Raw genomic sequence first — 12,550 nt, forward strand, 5'->3', positions numbered from 1 at the left:
CAAAAACCAGGTAATTCTTTATCTCTCTACAGGCTGCTGAAATCAGAATTGGTTAAAGTTCTTTCCATGAAGTTTATAATAAACAACTAAGACCAAGAAAAATTAAAATAAACATTATTTACCATTGAAAATTCAAATCAAGTAGTTTAAAAAGTGCACGGTTTGTTTTTCTTATCAGAAAAGGACATAATCCCTAAAGAATAATTAGGGCTTCCTAAATATAGCAAGTAGAAAACCACAGATATGTTAAATTATCAAGCTTAAAATCAACAAAACCCCCTGAGAGCAATACATATTTTTAATTAAATGTACTTATTTCTTTGGATCAAACAGAAACAGAATGTATTTCCTTAAAAACAAACTGTATTAGAGGAAATGAAAACCCAATTTAGGAGTCTGATTCAAATACAGAAAATGCAGATCCTCTGTTGAATACACTTCATTTTAGAAAAGACATCTAAATCTGTTATGAATATAAAAGAATTTTTTCATTCCTGTCTTGTAATCTGAGCAACTACCTTGAAGATAACCATATGCAATATATGAACCAGTGTTAATTTCCTATTATTTTATTTTGAAATTCTGTATTTCCTTTTTTTGTTGTTGTTGTTTAAAATAAAAGAATGAATGCAATTTTCATGGAGGGTTCATAGAAAGAGGCATTCCTACTTTAAAAGCCCACCATGTACCGCTGTTAGTTTGTTTAGCTCTGAAAACACATTTGTGAGGATCACACGCCAGTCCTGGGTTGAGGGCAGATTTGGGGTAAAAAGGACAATCTTGATATTGCTAGAGAAATCAGCATCTGACCCAGGAGTGGACATGGAGAAGTCAGAGGCCTTCCCCAAGGAGAGGGGCAGGAGGTCCAGGGCAGAGGGGCTGGTCAGGGACGGAAGTCAGCTCCTCAGGCTCTGGCTGCTGGAAGGTCTCCTCCCACTGGAGCCCTCTCTTAACTTCTCTGGTTCTCATCTTATTTCTTTGACCATCCTTTTAGTTCTTGTTCTTCAAATTGACATTCATACCTATTCTGAGCCTGTTTTCCTACCTTGATGTCTGACTGATACTTCTTGGTATCCTGGCAACACTGATGTTTTCAATGCATTGAAAACAGAAATGTGTCTGCTCCTCTCTGGGCCAGGCCATGACTTTACTTCCGCGTAACCGTGGTCATATTTCAGAGTTGACGGTCCTGTCTCTTCCTCTAGCCATCTCTCCTCTCTCACGGGAGCGCAAGGCTTCCGTCACTGCTTGCCAATAAGGTCTGCAGCCCCTCCGCCTGCCCCTCCCTCCACACCGCTTTAACCTCCTACCCAGGCCAGGATGCTGCACTAACACCTCATCCCACAACACCGTTCCCTGTTGGTTTCTAGCAGAAGATCCATTTCTGAAATTGGTCCTGAGTGTGTGGTGGAGGGGAGTACTTCTTTGCTGGACGGCCTTCAGTGCTTCCGGACTGGTCTTAGCACTGACCAGGCTCCAGGCTCTCTGGGGTAGCCTTAGTATTATCTCCCCCAAACACGGGACAGCGCAGCACAAGGGAAAGACGTGGACTTTGGAGTTAGACCCTGGTCCAGAGTCCAGCGCTGACTCTTAAGAGCTGTCAAGCCCCAGGTAGGTCATTTATGGCTTTGAACTGTTTCTAAGGACAGGTGGTGTTGCAGAGGTGACAGGAAGCACAGAGGTGACAGCGGCTGAAGCTTTTCACCGCGGTGCAAGGCTGTGCCCCATGGTTCAGGGACTCACACACGGGCTGAGCTCTTTCATGTGCTGGCCATGAAATGTGTCTGGTGGTCAAGGGCCAATGAGTTTTTTAAATGGAGAACTTATCAGTGTCAATGAGGCTGATTAATACAGAGTTTTCTGCTTCCTCTGGGGAATTTCCAGCAGATCCTGAAGGGACAGAGCCAGTCCCCCAGGGGTACACAGGTTTTTGAGGTGGAGCTTGTGCCATTAGCCCAGGATGAGGCCAGGTGTGCAGGCCCCTAGAATCAGCCCTAGAGCTTAGAAAGCAAATCCCTGACTCAAACACATGACGTCCACTGCGAGAGTCCAAAGGCTACCCTTTTGTTAGATGTAAAACTATAAAAGTGCTTAGGATTCCACTGGAAAGTCCAATATGAAGAAAGCGCAGAGCACTTGAGGTCCCTTTCTGAGAAGAAAAAAAGGGATTTTTGTCTGATTTTTCTGTGGGCTCAAATGCCCAGGGCAGCATCTTGCATGCAGGAGGTGCTTAATTAAATACGATGCATGTCTAAGGTGGCAGCATGCATTTTCTATACGCCCTGGTCAGGGTGTATAAAAGACCCTTAATAAACACAGGACAGCGGGGTTTAGCTCAGCTGCACAAGTGCCTGCCTAGCATGCACGAGATTGTGAGTTTGATCCCTGGGACCAAAAATAAACAAATAAATACATGTTGGGACTACACCGTTAAACCCTAGTTTGTCACAAGTGTTTGTCATGCACCAGGGTCAACATCATGGCCACATAGTTCTATTTTATCAGTAGTTCATGTTGTCATCATTCTCTTTCTTTTAAAAATTATCTAATCATGAATTTAATTTTCCCCTCACAGCATAGGTTTGTGACAGCTTAAAAGTGCAGGGCAAAATGAAATGTTTTTAGCTGGAGTTAAAAAAAAAATATCTAAAATGGGTTTGGATACATTGAGTGGAACGAAAAGAAGAAATGGTTTATTAACAGGCTGGAAGAAGCCAGCGCGGGAGGTGTAGGTGTGTGGGGCGTGGTGGATGGTTCCGGGAAAGAACCTTAGGTTTCCACACCGCATTTGCCCCTGACCCCCAGGGCTGAGCCTGCACTCCCGGAGGAGGGAAGCGCAGCCAGACCCTCCCCGGGCCAGGAAGGGAGGCCGAGCCCAGCAGAGGAGTCTCCACGCCTGTGGGAGTGGGAGGCAGTCCAGCACTGAGACCCCAGCCTGCCCGGTAAAGGGACAGAAGTGGGGAGCCGCCTCCTGCCTCGGGAGACTAGGAGCAGGGAATGAAGGCGGATATAGGGAAGTCAGGGAAACCGAAATAAATGCCAGATTAGATTACAGAGTGCCCTAGCGAATACAATCAAGAGATTGGTTTTCTATCCATGTCAGTCATTTTTGACACTTTTAAAGCAATAGAATATTTTTCTTTTCTTATTCTTTAAAAAAATTGGTTATACAGAGTAACGAGCACCATTTTGGTAGATCCACACGTGCATGTTAGACATTTTGATCCTTTCATCCGTCTGCCTCCCTTTCCCCCTCTCCTCTAGTTCCACGCTTTGGGGTACAGTGGGGTACGGTGGGGGGTCAGTGCCTATGCCGACCCTTTTAAAACTCAATCTTATGAGACACCAATATGCAAAACGCATGCCAACGAGGAGGTCTCCCCGATGGAAGCGGCCACAGTCCCTGTCGCACTCTGAAAAGCCAGAGATTGCGCGGGTGCAGACGCGGGCCGGGCAGGTGCCGGGCCAGGCAGAGGCCTGAGTGCCAGGCTCTGGGAAGGAGTGGGCGACAGGGGAGCGATGACAGGCAGCCACCCGCAGCGTGGACATCCTCGGGGAAGGGCAGGGAGGCGCTGGCGCTCTGAGGAAGGACGTTGCAGCCGCAGGCCTTCTGCAGGCCCCGCTGACCGCGCACCCCGCCCCCACCCGCCTTCCTTCCCTTTTTCCTGCAGATGCAACAGACGTCACTGCCCCAGCCACCAACTTCCCCTTCTTTTCAGAAAAGTTTAAAGGCTGAAGGTGTCACCTGCAGGCCCGGCGACTCGGTCCTCGGTGCCCCACTCTGGCAGGGAAAAGGGACCCCCGGGCCTCGTTCTAACAGCAGTTCTGTACTTGAGACCGCTTGGCAACTCAGTACATAAGCACTCATCCCCTACGCCCCTTCCCCGCCCGGCACTGGGTGGAACGCAACTGCTCCAAACGCAACAAACTCTATGTGAGGCGAAAGACTCGCCGTGTTTTATAAAAATCGTGAGAGTCAGCTTTGCTGCATGTGGGTGTCCGATCCGCGGCCACAATTCCAGACGTCTGCCTGTGTTTTTTTGTTTTTATTTTTTGTTTGTTTGTTCTTGTCTATTTGAGACAGGGTCTCCCTATGCAGTTCAGGCCGGCCTTGAGCTCACTTTGCAGCCCCGGCTGGTCTTCAGCTTGCAGCGATCCTCCTGCCTCAGCCTCCCGAGTGCCGGATTGCAGACGTGCGCCACCACGCCAGGCCCGCGGGTTTTGTTCTTTGGGGACACAGCTTTGCCCGCAGCCCGGGCTGGCTTCGAACTCGCCGCGGCGCAGCGCCCCCGCCCGCGTTGTGGGGATCTCGGCCCGCGCCCCCTCGTGTCGCCGTCTGCGCGGGTCCCTCCGCCCGCCGGGGCGCGCGCCCCGCCCTTCCCGGGGACGCCGCGCCTGCCTCGGCCTCGCTATAAAGCGCGCGCCCCGGCGGGCGGCCGCAGAGATGCGGCTCCCCCTATGGTGCTGCTTGGGCGCCGCGCTGCTGGCCGGCCCGGGGTGGGCGCAGGCGGCGGCGGCGGCCGGGAACGCGAGCCGGGAGCAGGGCGATGGCGGCGCTGGCCCCGCGTGCGCCGCGCGGCTGGAGCTGGAGCCGGGGCCGGGCGGGAGCTGCGGCCGGGGCCGGGCGGGCGGCGAGGAGTGCGCGCTGCAGGTGCGCCTGCCCCCGCTCACCATCCCGCTGCCCGCGGCGCTCGGCAGGCTGGAGGAGGTGATCAAGGAGATGCAGACCCTCAAGGACGCCGTGGCCAGCCTGCAGAAGTCCTGCCAGGACTGCAGGCTGCAGGCCGACGAGCACGGAGAGCCCCCGCTGCCCCCCAGCCCCGGACCCCCGGGGCCGGACCAGGGCCTCCGCGTGCAGGACCTGGAGAGCCAGCTGCAGAAGCTGTCGTCGGAGCTGAAGGGCGCCCGGGAGGAGATCGGCGGGCTGCAGCAGCGGCTGGAGAAGCTGAGCCTCGTAAACATGAACAACATCGAGAACTACGTTGACAGCAAGGTGGCCAACCTGACGTCCGTGGTCAACAGTTTGGACGGGAAGTGCTCCCAGTGCCCCAGCCAAGAACAGACGCAGTCCAGGCCCGGTGAGTGCAACAATGTTTCCTGATCGTTTGTTCAGGACGGTATCTGTAAACATTAACCTGAGCCAGCAAGTTAAACAGACGATGGGTTAAGTAAATAAGCCTCATGTGGGTTCAAGGTGTCCAAGAAAAACAACCGCCTTCTCAGAAGTGACCTCAGAAATGTTGCAGGACCTAATTACAGAAATCCTTAGCTCTGGCGCTATTAGGAAGCTCTTTCCATTTCAAGATCTTCCTGGCTAACAACACCAGACCTACACACAAGGAGATGCAGAGAGAGAGAATTTTATGCTTTAGTGCTTTTCCAGAGTACTTTATCGCTTCGCCTAAGTGTTTAAAAACGAGCGATAAGGCAGTGTTTGCAGTGGCGCTTTGTTAGAAATCAGCTTTTCTTGCAGTTGGCCGATTGCCCCGTCTCATGTAGCAGCGAGTGGTCTTTGCGAGATTTGACCCAGTCACCTGCTAAATAATCGTAATCTTCACTCTCTGGTGAAGGCAGGGATTTGTAAAGTTGGAATAAAAGCTGCTTCACATGTAGGTAAAACCTTTTGCCTTGAGACTTAATGGCTCAAAAGTGTTACAAGGGGAGAATTCTGGCATGGCACTGAGGAACATTCTCAGCTCTTTCTTTACCGTAGCTAGCATTCAGATAGGTAAAAGTGCAACTCAGATTAATTTTAATAGAGACACAGACCTCAGTGCCTTCTCTGCTCACGTGCTGCAGGGCACTGGCTCCCCCAAGCCACGCCCTTCCATCTGGATTCCTGGAACCACTGCTGTTACCCTTGGGAGACCCACTTGGGTCTTAGGACTTCAACTTCCCAAAGGGCGGCTGAGGGACATGGCAGAGGTCACTTGCTGGAATGTTACTCCCTGGGCGTGCCCATCCCCGGGGAACCTGCTGGTGACAGGAAGTCACGTTGTCAGGGACCAGTCCTGCTCATGTTCCTGGCAGCCTGTAGCTGGTGTCCCCTGCATGTTGCTAGGCAGGTTCACAGCTAAGGTGATGCTGCAGGGCAGGTGGTACCGAGGTGCATGATATTCTGTTGTGCATGTTTCTCCTGAAAGTCTGGAAGACAGGGAATCTGTGTTTTAAATACACACGAACAGATTTTCACACCTTAGCATAATCTTCTGCTAAACTTATCTGTCATGAATATGTTTATAAAAATCATCTGGCAGTACGTATGCCTTTGATTTCTACAAAACTCTGGTAACTGACAACAATTATCCTGAACATTAATTCTTGTTTCCTTTAGAACCAAACATGTAGACTACTGGCTGATTATTCCTTCCTAGATAATAAATGTAGAATAATATTGGTATACTGTTGAAAAAAAAGACTTTTTTCTCTTGTGTTTCTTTACATAGCTATCAAGCAAAATAAATGCGAATCTATGGTTAATGCTATACTGTAAATTTGGAGTGTATTCTATGAAGTCTCCCCCCCCCCCCGCCATGTGGAAGCCATCAGCCACCTCAGATTAGGGGAATCAGAAGCAGGGCTTCCTCTGTGCGTCTGCACTGGAGGCCCAGAAGGGTGACAGTCGTCAGAATTTTAGGACCGAGGAATGCAGTGATTGTGGGATCTGAGTTCCTGTCCTAGCTCAGTGCTTTTGTGAACTTGGGCTGAGCCTGTTTGGACCTAAATATCCTCATCAGTAAACTGGCAAAACACCTGCACCCTAAGACAGCGGTGAAATCACTCTCTGCTCCTTGGCAGGGTGCCGAGCACAGATAGGATCCTCCTTAGATGTCCCTGTGCTTGACGTCGTCACCATTGTTGCAACCCAGGGTACAGTAGAGGGCCCTGTGCACGCCCTAACACCAGCCCCTGTCCCCAGGCTTCCTCGAGCTTTTCCTGACTGGACTCTGGCAGGTGGGGCAGAGCAGGTTCCCACAGGGCCCCTGGCTAGCCATGCAGACTGCCTTTGAGCACACAGAGAATTCTCCAGGCGCCTTCCTTTCTCGGTCATCGCCTAATGTCTTTCTTTTCCTCTCCCTTCAGTTCAACATCTGATATACAAAGATTGTTCTGACTACTACGTGATAGGCAGACGAAGCAGCGAGACCTACAGAGTCACCCCTGACCCCAGGAACAGCAGCTTCGAGGTGCTGTGCGACATGGAGACGCTGGGCGGGGGCTGGACGGTGCTGCAGGCCCGGCTGGATGGCAGCACCAACTTCTCCAGAGGCTGGCGTGACTACAAGGCTGGCTTCGGCAACCTGCGCCGCGAGTTCTGGCTGGGCAACGACAGGATCCACCTGCTGACCAAGAGCAAGGAGATGGTCCTGCGGGTGGACCTGGAGGACTTTGAGGGCATCAGGCTCTATGCCGAGTACGACCACTTCTACGTGGCTAACGAGTTCCTCAAGTACCGGCTGCACTTGGGGAACTACAACGGCACAGCCGGGGATGCCCTGCGCTTCAGCAAGCACTACAACCACGACCTGAGGTTCTTCACCACCCCGGACAGGGACAACGACCGCTACCCCTCCGGCAACTGTGGCCGCTACTACAGTTCGGGCTGGTGGTTCGACGCCTGTCTTTCGGCAAACTTAAATGGCAAATACTACCACCAGAAGTACAAGGGGGTCCGCAACGGCATTTTCTGGGGCACCTGGCCTGGGATGAGTGACGCGCAACCCAACAGCTACCGGTCCTCCTTCAAAAGGGTCACGATGATGATCAGACCCAGGCACTTCAGGCCGTGACTGCTGGGCCACCTCTCCAGGCCGCGGTAGCTGATCGTGCAAGTCGTGCCCTCAGCCCCAGCCCGTCGGGGTTCTGCTTATTCCTGCTCCTGTTCCAGCCAGCAGGTGCGCTCCCAGCATAGGTGCTAATGCTACTAGTGTTTGCAACAAAGCCGAAAACAGGCATTTTAGAGACTCCCTCGTTGCTGTTAACCAAGGGATGCATGTCAGCATTGGAAATGTTAGATTCTGTTTAAAAGTCTTTTAAGTTCTATTAGTTAGAATCGCTTCGTTGTTTGTATTATGTTCTGTTATAAAAAGTGTTTTTATTCAGCAAGCTAGATTCTGCAGAAAGCACGCTCCATTCGGGCTATGGCTGAACCTGCGGATTTGAAAATCTGTCACTCTTTTCAGGCTAGAAATGTTTATTTGTGTATTTGTCTCTTGACTCTGCAACTTTTATTCTGAGATAAGCTCACTCATTTTATGGCATTTATTTTGGGCCAGGAAGACTTTGCAGTGTCTTAATTTCCAAGTAAAGGAAATCATGTATGTAATTAAACCTGTTCATGTAACACTCATGACTTTAAAATACGGCCTTTTCTTGCCATTTGCATTTGGCACATGTTTAATACTGTAAAATGCGGTAGCAGTTTCATCAAGAAAACATGCAGCAATAACATAACTTTGAAAACCTTGGTTTAAAGTACTTCATTTCTGGCCTGTAACTTGTTAGTCTCCTAAGGGTAAAAACCACTCTAACATAATGATTACCTTTCTCAGTTCAGTTTCTACAGTAGTTCTTTTAATTTGAGATTGCTCCTACTGTGCTAGACTACTGGTTGCTTTTCTTTTGGGGATAAAATGGGCAGGGAAAGATCTATTTATACTTTGAAGGCCAATTTTATATGCAGTGTCTTAGTATCACTGTGCCTGAGTATCTTAGTGCCTGAGTGATACTTGATAGAAGCCAACTTTTATAGAATGAATAAGTATATTTATTAAAAACATTTGAACTATATAAAATAGTAGCTGATATTACATATTTCAACTTAACAAATGCACTTCTTATTTTGCTATCAGAAATTCAAAGACATGTATTTTTTTAACCAAATGAAAATACCTGGATCTAAGTGTTTAAAGTAACCCTCTATGAGCTAAGTATTGTACTGAAATGATTATTAAAATGCATTTAATCATCATGAGAAGTATTGTTTTAGAAAGAACAGCAGTATTCTGTACATTTTAAAAACCCTATCAATTTGAAAATTTGAAGTATCATACTGTATGTAAGTCGTAGCAACAAGTTTGACCTTTAACTTCTAGTGTATTTTAAATAACAAATTTGCAAAATGTATTGACAAAGATGCAACTTTGCCTGTTCTTTGAAAATAATTAAGGGGCTGGGCATGGTGGTGTAAACCTGTAATCCCAGCTCTGGAGAGGCTGAGGCGGGATGATTCCTTAGTGGTAGAGGCCAGCCTGGACTACATGGTGAAACCCTGTCTCAAAAAACAAACGCATTTTTTTTTAAAAAAAGAAACTGATTAAGGATGACAGTAGTTTTAGGTAATAAGTTAGTTGTTCAAATATTTAACCCTTTAGAAAATCTTTTTTTAAAAAAGCAAACAAGATATTCTCTCAAAAATATTTAACACAAGGTTTTCAGGAAAGTATTATACAAAATAAGTAATTAGAAATATTATTAAAATATTAGAGTAAGTGCAAATAGAATTAAATGATGGTCAAAATGTAAAATACAAATTTCAAGGCTATGTATCTACTAGTGGTACTAAATGTAAAGGATATAACCAATTTTATTTTTTTCTTTTATTCACTTTTTTAAAAAGATGTAAGAAGATTTGAATACATTTTGATGTTACACAATGTATTGTGTCAGATAAAGGCATTTATGTGCTAAGTGTAATTACTAATACATGTATAAGTTAAGTAAATTTCTGTCAGATATAAAAAATGTACTTATCTCAAGATACAGTTCTAACGAAACTTATGCTTATTGAAAGAGTGCCCACTGATTTTAATGGGAATTAGTCATCATTTCAGGGAAATCTGGCAAATAATCATGAATCCACATGAATGCTCTATCTCTGCACATTTTTTCAAAGGATCAAGACTTTATTTTCTACCATTTTTTATGACACTTTCCTAACAAATTCCTTAACACAGAAATTTCTTTTTGGGATAATTTCTGTCATTGATTGTACAATCTATTCTAGACTGTGACAATCTTTAACGTGTTAATAGTAGGCTGTATCTGAAGACCCCTTTGCCTTAATATAACTATTTACTAATAAATGATAATGTTCATAAATGTGGGCTCTTTCAAATATACTTCTTAAGAGTCTTGTCGTGGTTTCATTTGTTTATCTTAATTAAAACTTTAAAAGGTCATTTTTTGAAAATGTTGCCTGAAACTGTGCCTTAGAAATTCAAAGTACAATTGGCTCACGTATCACTGAGAAGGAAGACAATCAAACTTTATTTGAAGTAGTTATGCTCCCAAGGGATTATTGGCACGTGTATCAATTTTCTTTATTTTTTTTTTTTCTTTTGGTACTGGGGAATTGAAGCCAGGGTCTGTACACAGAGTTCCACCTCCAGCCCTTTTAAATTCCTCTTTTTGAGACAGTTCTCACTAAATTGCTCACACTGGTCTTGGACTTACAATCCTTCTGCTTTAGGGTCCCAGAATGCTGGGATTCCTGGCATTATTTTTGACTTGCTACCCAAAAGAAGGTTTTCAAGGTAAAAGGGATAAACTCTTAATTAAGTTTCCTTTTATATGTACTTAGGGTTATGTTTCATGTTTTTTTTTACACAAACATAAAAGATTTAATCTTCATGTCTTTTCTTCAATGTGGGAACACTGTTTGTAGAATACTATTGACCCCTTTGCTCTTGTCTGAAAAGGGGTACAGTGTTTACCTGCCCTTTGGAGATGTATCAGTACGGTTGCATTCATTGGCAGTAAGGGAAAAATAGAGGAACACCAGTGTCTTACTTCCCCCTAGAATGTGTTGACACACTTGCAGTATGAAGTGTGCAGTTTCATTTCGTGTCATTCAGCTCCGTCCGCCCTTTTCCCACTGCTCTGTTGCTGATCTGGTCTGGCCCTCATCGTCCCCTTCCCAAGGCAGCTTGGACCTCCACTCACAGCCCGGTCTAGTTCATCCTCCGTGTCACCCAGGGAACTGTCACGGAATACGGTTCTGCCCTGCACAGAACGTTCAGCAGCTCCTCACTTCCTGTGAGAGAAATTCCAGCGTGCAACCCCTTCAGGGATGGATTCTGCCTGACCACCGGGGCCAGTTTCTGCCATCAGTCACTGGCACATGGGATGCCTTGTGAGGGGACAGATCATGTTCTCTCACGCATTCACTGCTCTGCAGAGACGGTCCCCGGGTCTGGACACAATGCCATCCTCGCCACCCCTGGGTCTCGCCAGACTTCCATCTTTGCATTTAGGTGCCACCATTTGCAAGCTGTGTGGTTTCGCCTGGTCACTTAAACTCAGGGTTTGTCATTATGGGGTAATAGTATCTGCTGGTAGACACGTTTTCTGTTAGGCTCCCTGCACCCCACTCCTCCAAACCCACAGACCTGTAGTCAGGGCATGTCCGGATATCAAGTAGAAAGTCAATTAGAGGGAAGTCTGGAAGGCCTTGCTAATTTTCATCAGCAGAAAGCTAGGGAAGACCGATAGAACGATTTTGAGGTTGCTTGACTAAGGAAGAAGAAATAACTTTAGTCATCACCAAATTTATTACAACAGTTATATTTATGAGAATGCAGATCTGTTTGGTTCTGCTCATTTGCTTGTTTAAACCCAAACCTAGATGCAATAGCAGCTCATGTTAACTAATGTCAAAAAGTCAGAAATGTCTTAAAATTCAGAGGCTTTTGGAGACAGAAGATCCAGGGTAGAGCCTGCCTTAATTCTTCCAATGAATATTTAGAGTATACACCATGTGCAGAAGTCTGGAGATGTATCAGTGATCAGTAAGACAAAATCCACACGTTTACATGTTACCAACTGCATATGTGGTCAATGCTGTTAAACATGAAGCAGGACTTTATCTCCACAGAGATAAAGGGGCAGCGTGAGCCAGGTGCTATCTGAGAGGAGCGTGTTCCAAGCCAAGGGAGAATGGGAGTGAAGATCTGGAACCCGCACGTGGTTGGCATGCTCTACTGCTGGCAAAAGCTGACAGTCTGGGCTGGTGGGGTGTAGGAGATAAGATCAGAGAGATTGGGGGAGCTGTGGATGTGCAGGCATGGGGTGGGATTCTGCAGGCCTTGTAAGCCACGGAAAGGATTCTGCCTGTACTCTGGGTAGATCAGAGCCATGAGGGGTTTGAGCCGAGTAGGGAGAGATTCCACAAAGTTTTAAAAGTTGCACTTGTTGCTGAATGAAAGCAATGACTGGATCAAGGACTCTGATTGATGTGCTTACATTGATCTTGGTGACAGAGGACTGAACCCCAATAGTTGCAGTAAAATGCAGCATTCTGAAGGCAGACTGACAAAATCTGCTGATCGAGGCTCGGCCGTGGACAGTATCAACATTAGGAGCATCATGGACAATCACAGGATTTCAGCCTGAGCGAAGACAGGGCTGCCACCAACTGCCGAGAGGGAGTCCACTCAGGGAGTCTGTCTCACAGGTTTGTAAGGCGCGGAGTGGAGGAGAGGGGAATCAAAGGTCGTGAATGTTCTAGACATCTGAGTGGACATTAAAGTTCAGTAAGAACATCAAGATC

General features: G+C 47.1%; 2 protein-coding genes across 3 annotated transcripts in view; one reads left to right on the top strand and one right to left on the bottom strand.

Annotated features, from left to right (window-relative positions):
- The window catches only part of Ccdc146 (coiled-coil domain containing 146), a 163,159-nt gene that overhangs the window by 92,129 nt on the left and 58,480 nt on the right, over positions 1–12,550 (bottom strand). The window lies entirely within an intron of this gene.
- Positions 4,043–10,101, top strand: Fgl2 (fibrinogen like 2). Its single transcript, XM_023565110.2, has 2 exons — positions 4,043–5,078; positions 7,084–10,101. Exons 1-2 carry the CDS (start codon positions 4,094–4,096, stop codon positions 7,788–7,790), a joined length of 1,692 nt encoding a protein of 563 aa, XP_023420878.2. The 5' UTR covers positions 4,043–4,093; the 3' UTR covers positions 7,791–10,101.

The sequence above is a fragment of the Cavia porcellus genome, unplaced genomic scaffold (genome assembly GCF_034190915.1).
Source record: "Cavia porcellus strain 051 isolate PalLab524CR breed Dunkin Hartley unplaced genomic scaffold, mCavPor4.1 scaffold_2, whole genome shotgun sequence".
In the NCBI taxonomy this organism is placed as follows: domain Eukaryota; kingdom Metazoa; phylum Chordata; class Mammalia; order Rodentia; family Caviidae; genus Cavia; species Cavia porcellus.

Excerpts from the sequence above, each read along its gene's own strand:
- Fgl2 (XM_023565110.2), top strand. The coding sequence starts at position 4,094 with ATGCAGTTCAGGCCGGCCTTGAGCTCACTTTGCAGCCCCGGCTGGTCT. Across the intron at positions 5,079-7,083 it reads ACAGACGCAGTCCAGGCCCG|TTCAACATCTGATATACAAA; the intron begins GTGAGTGCAACA and ends CTCTCCCTTCAG.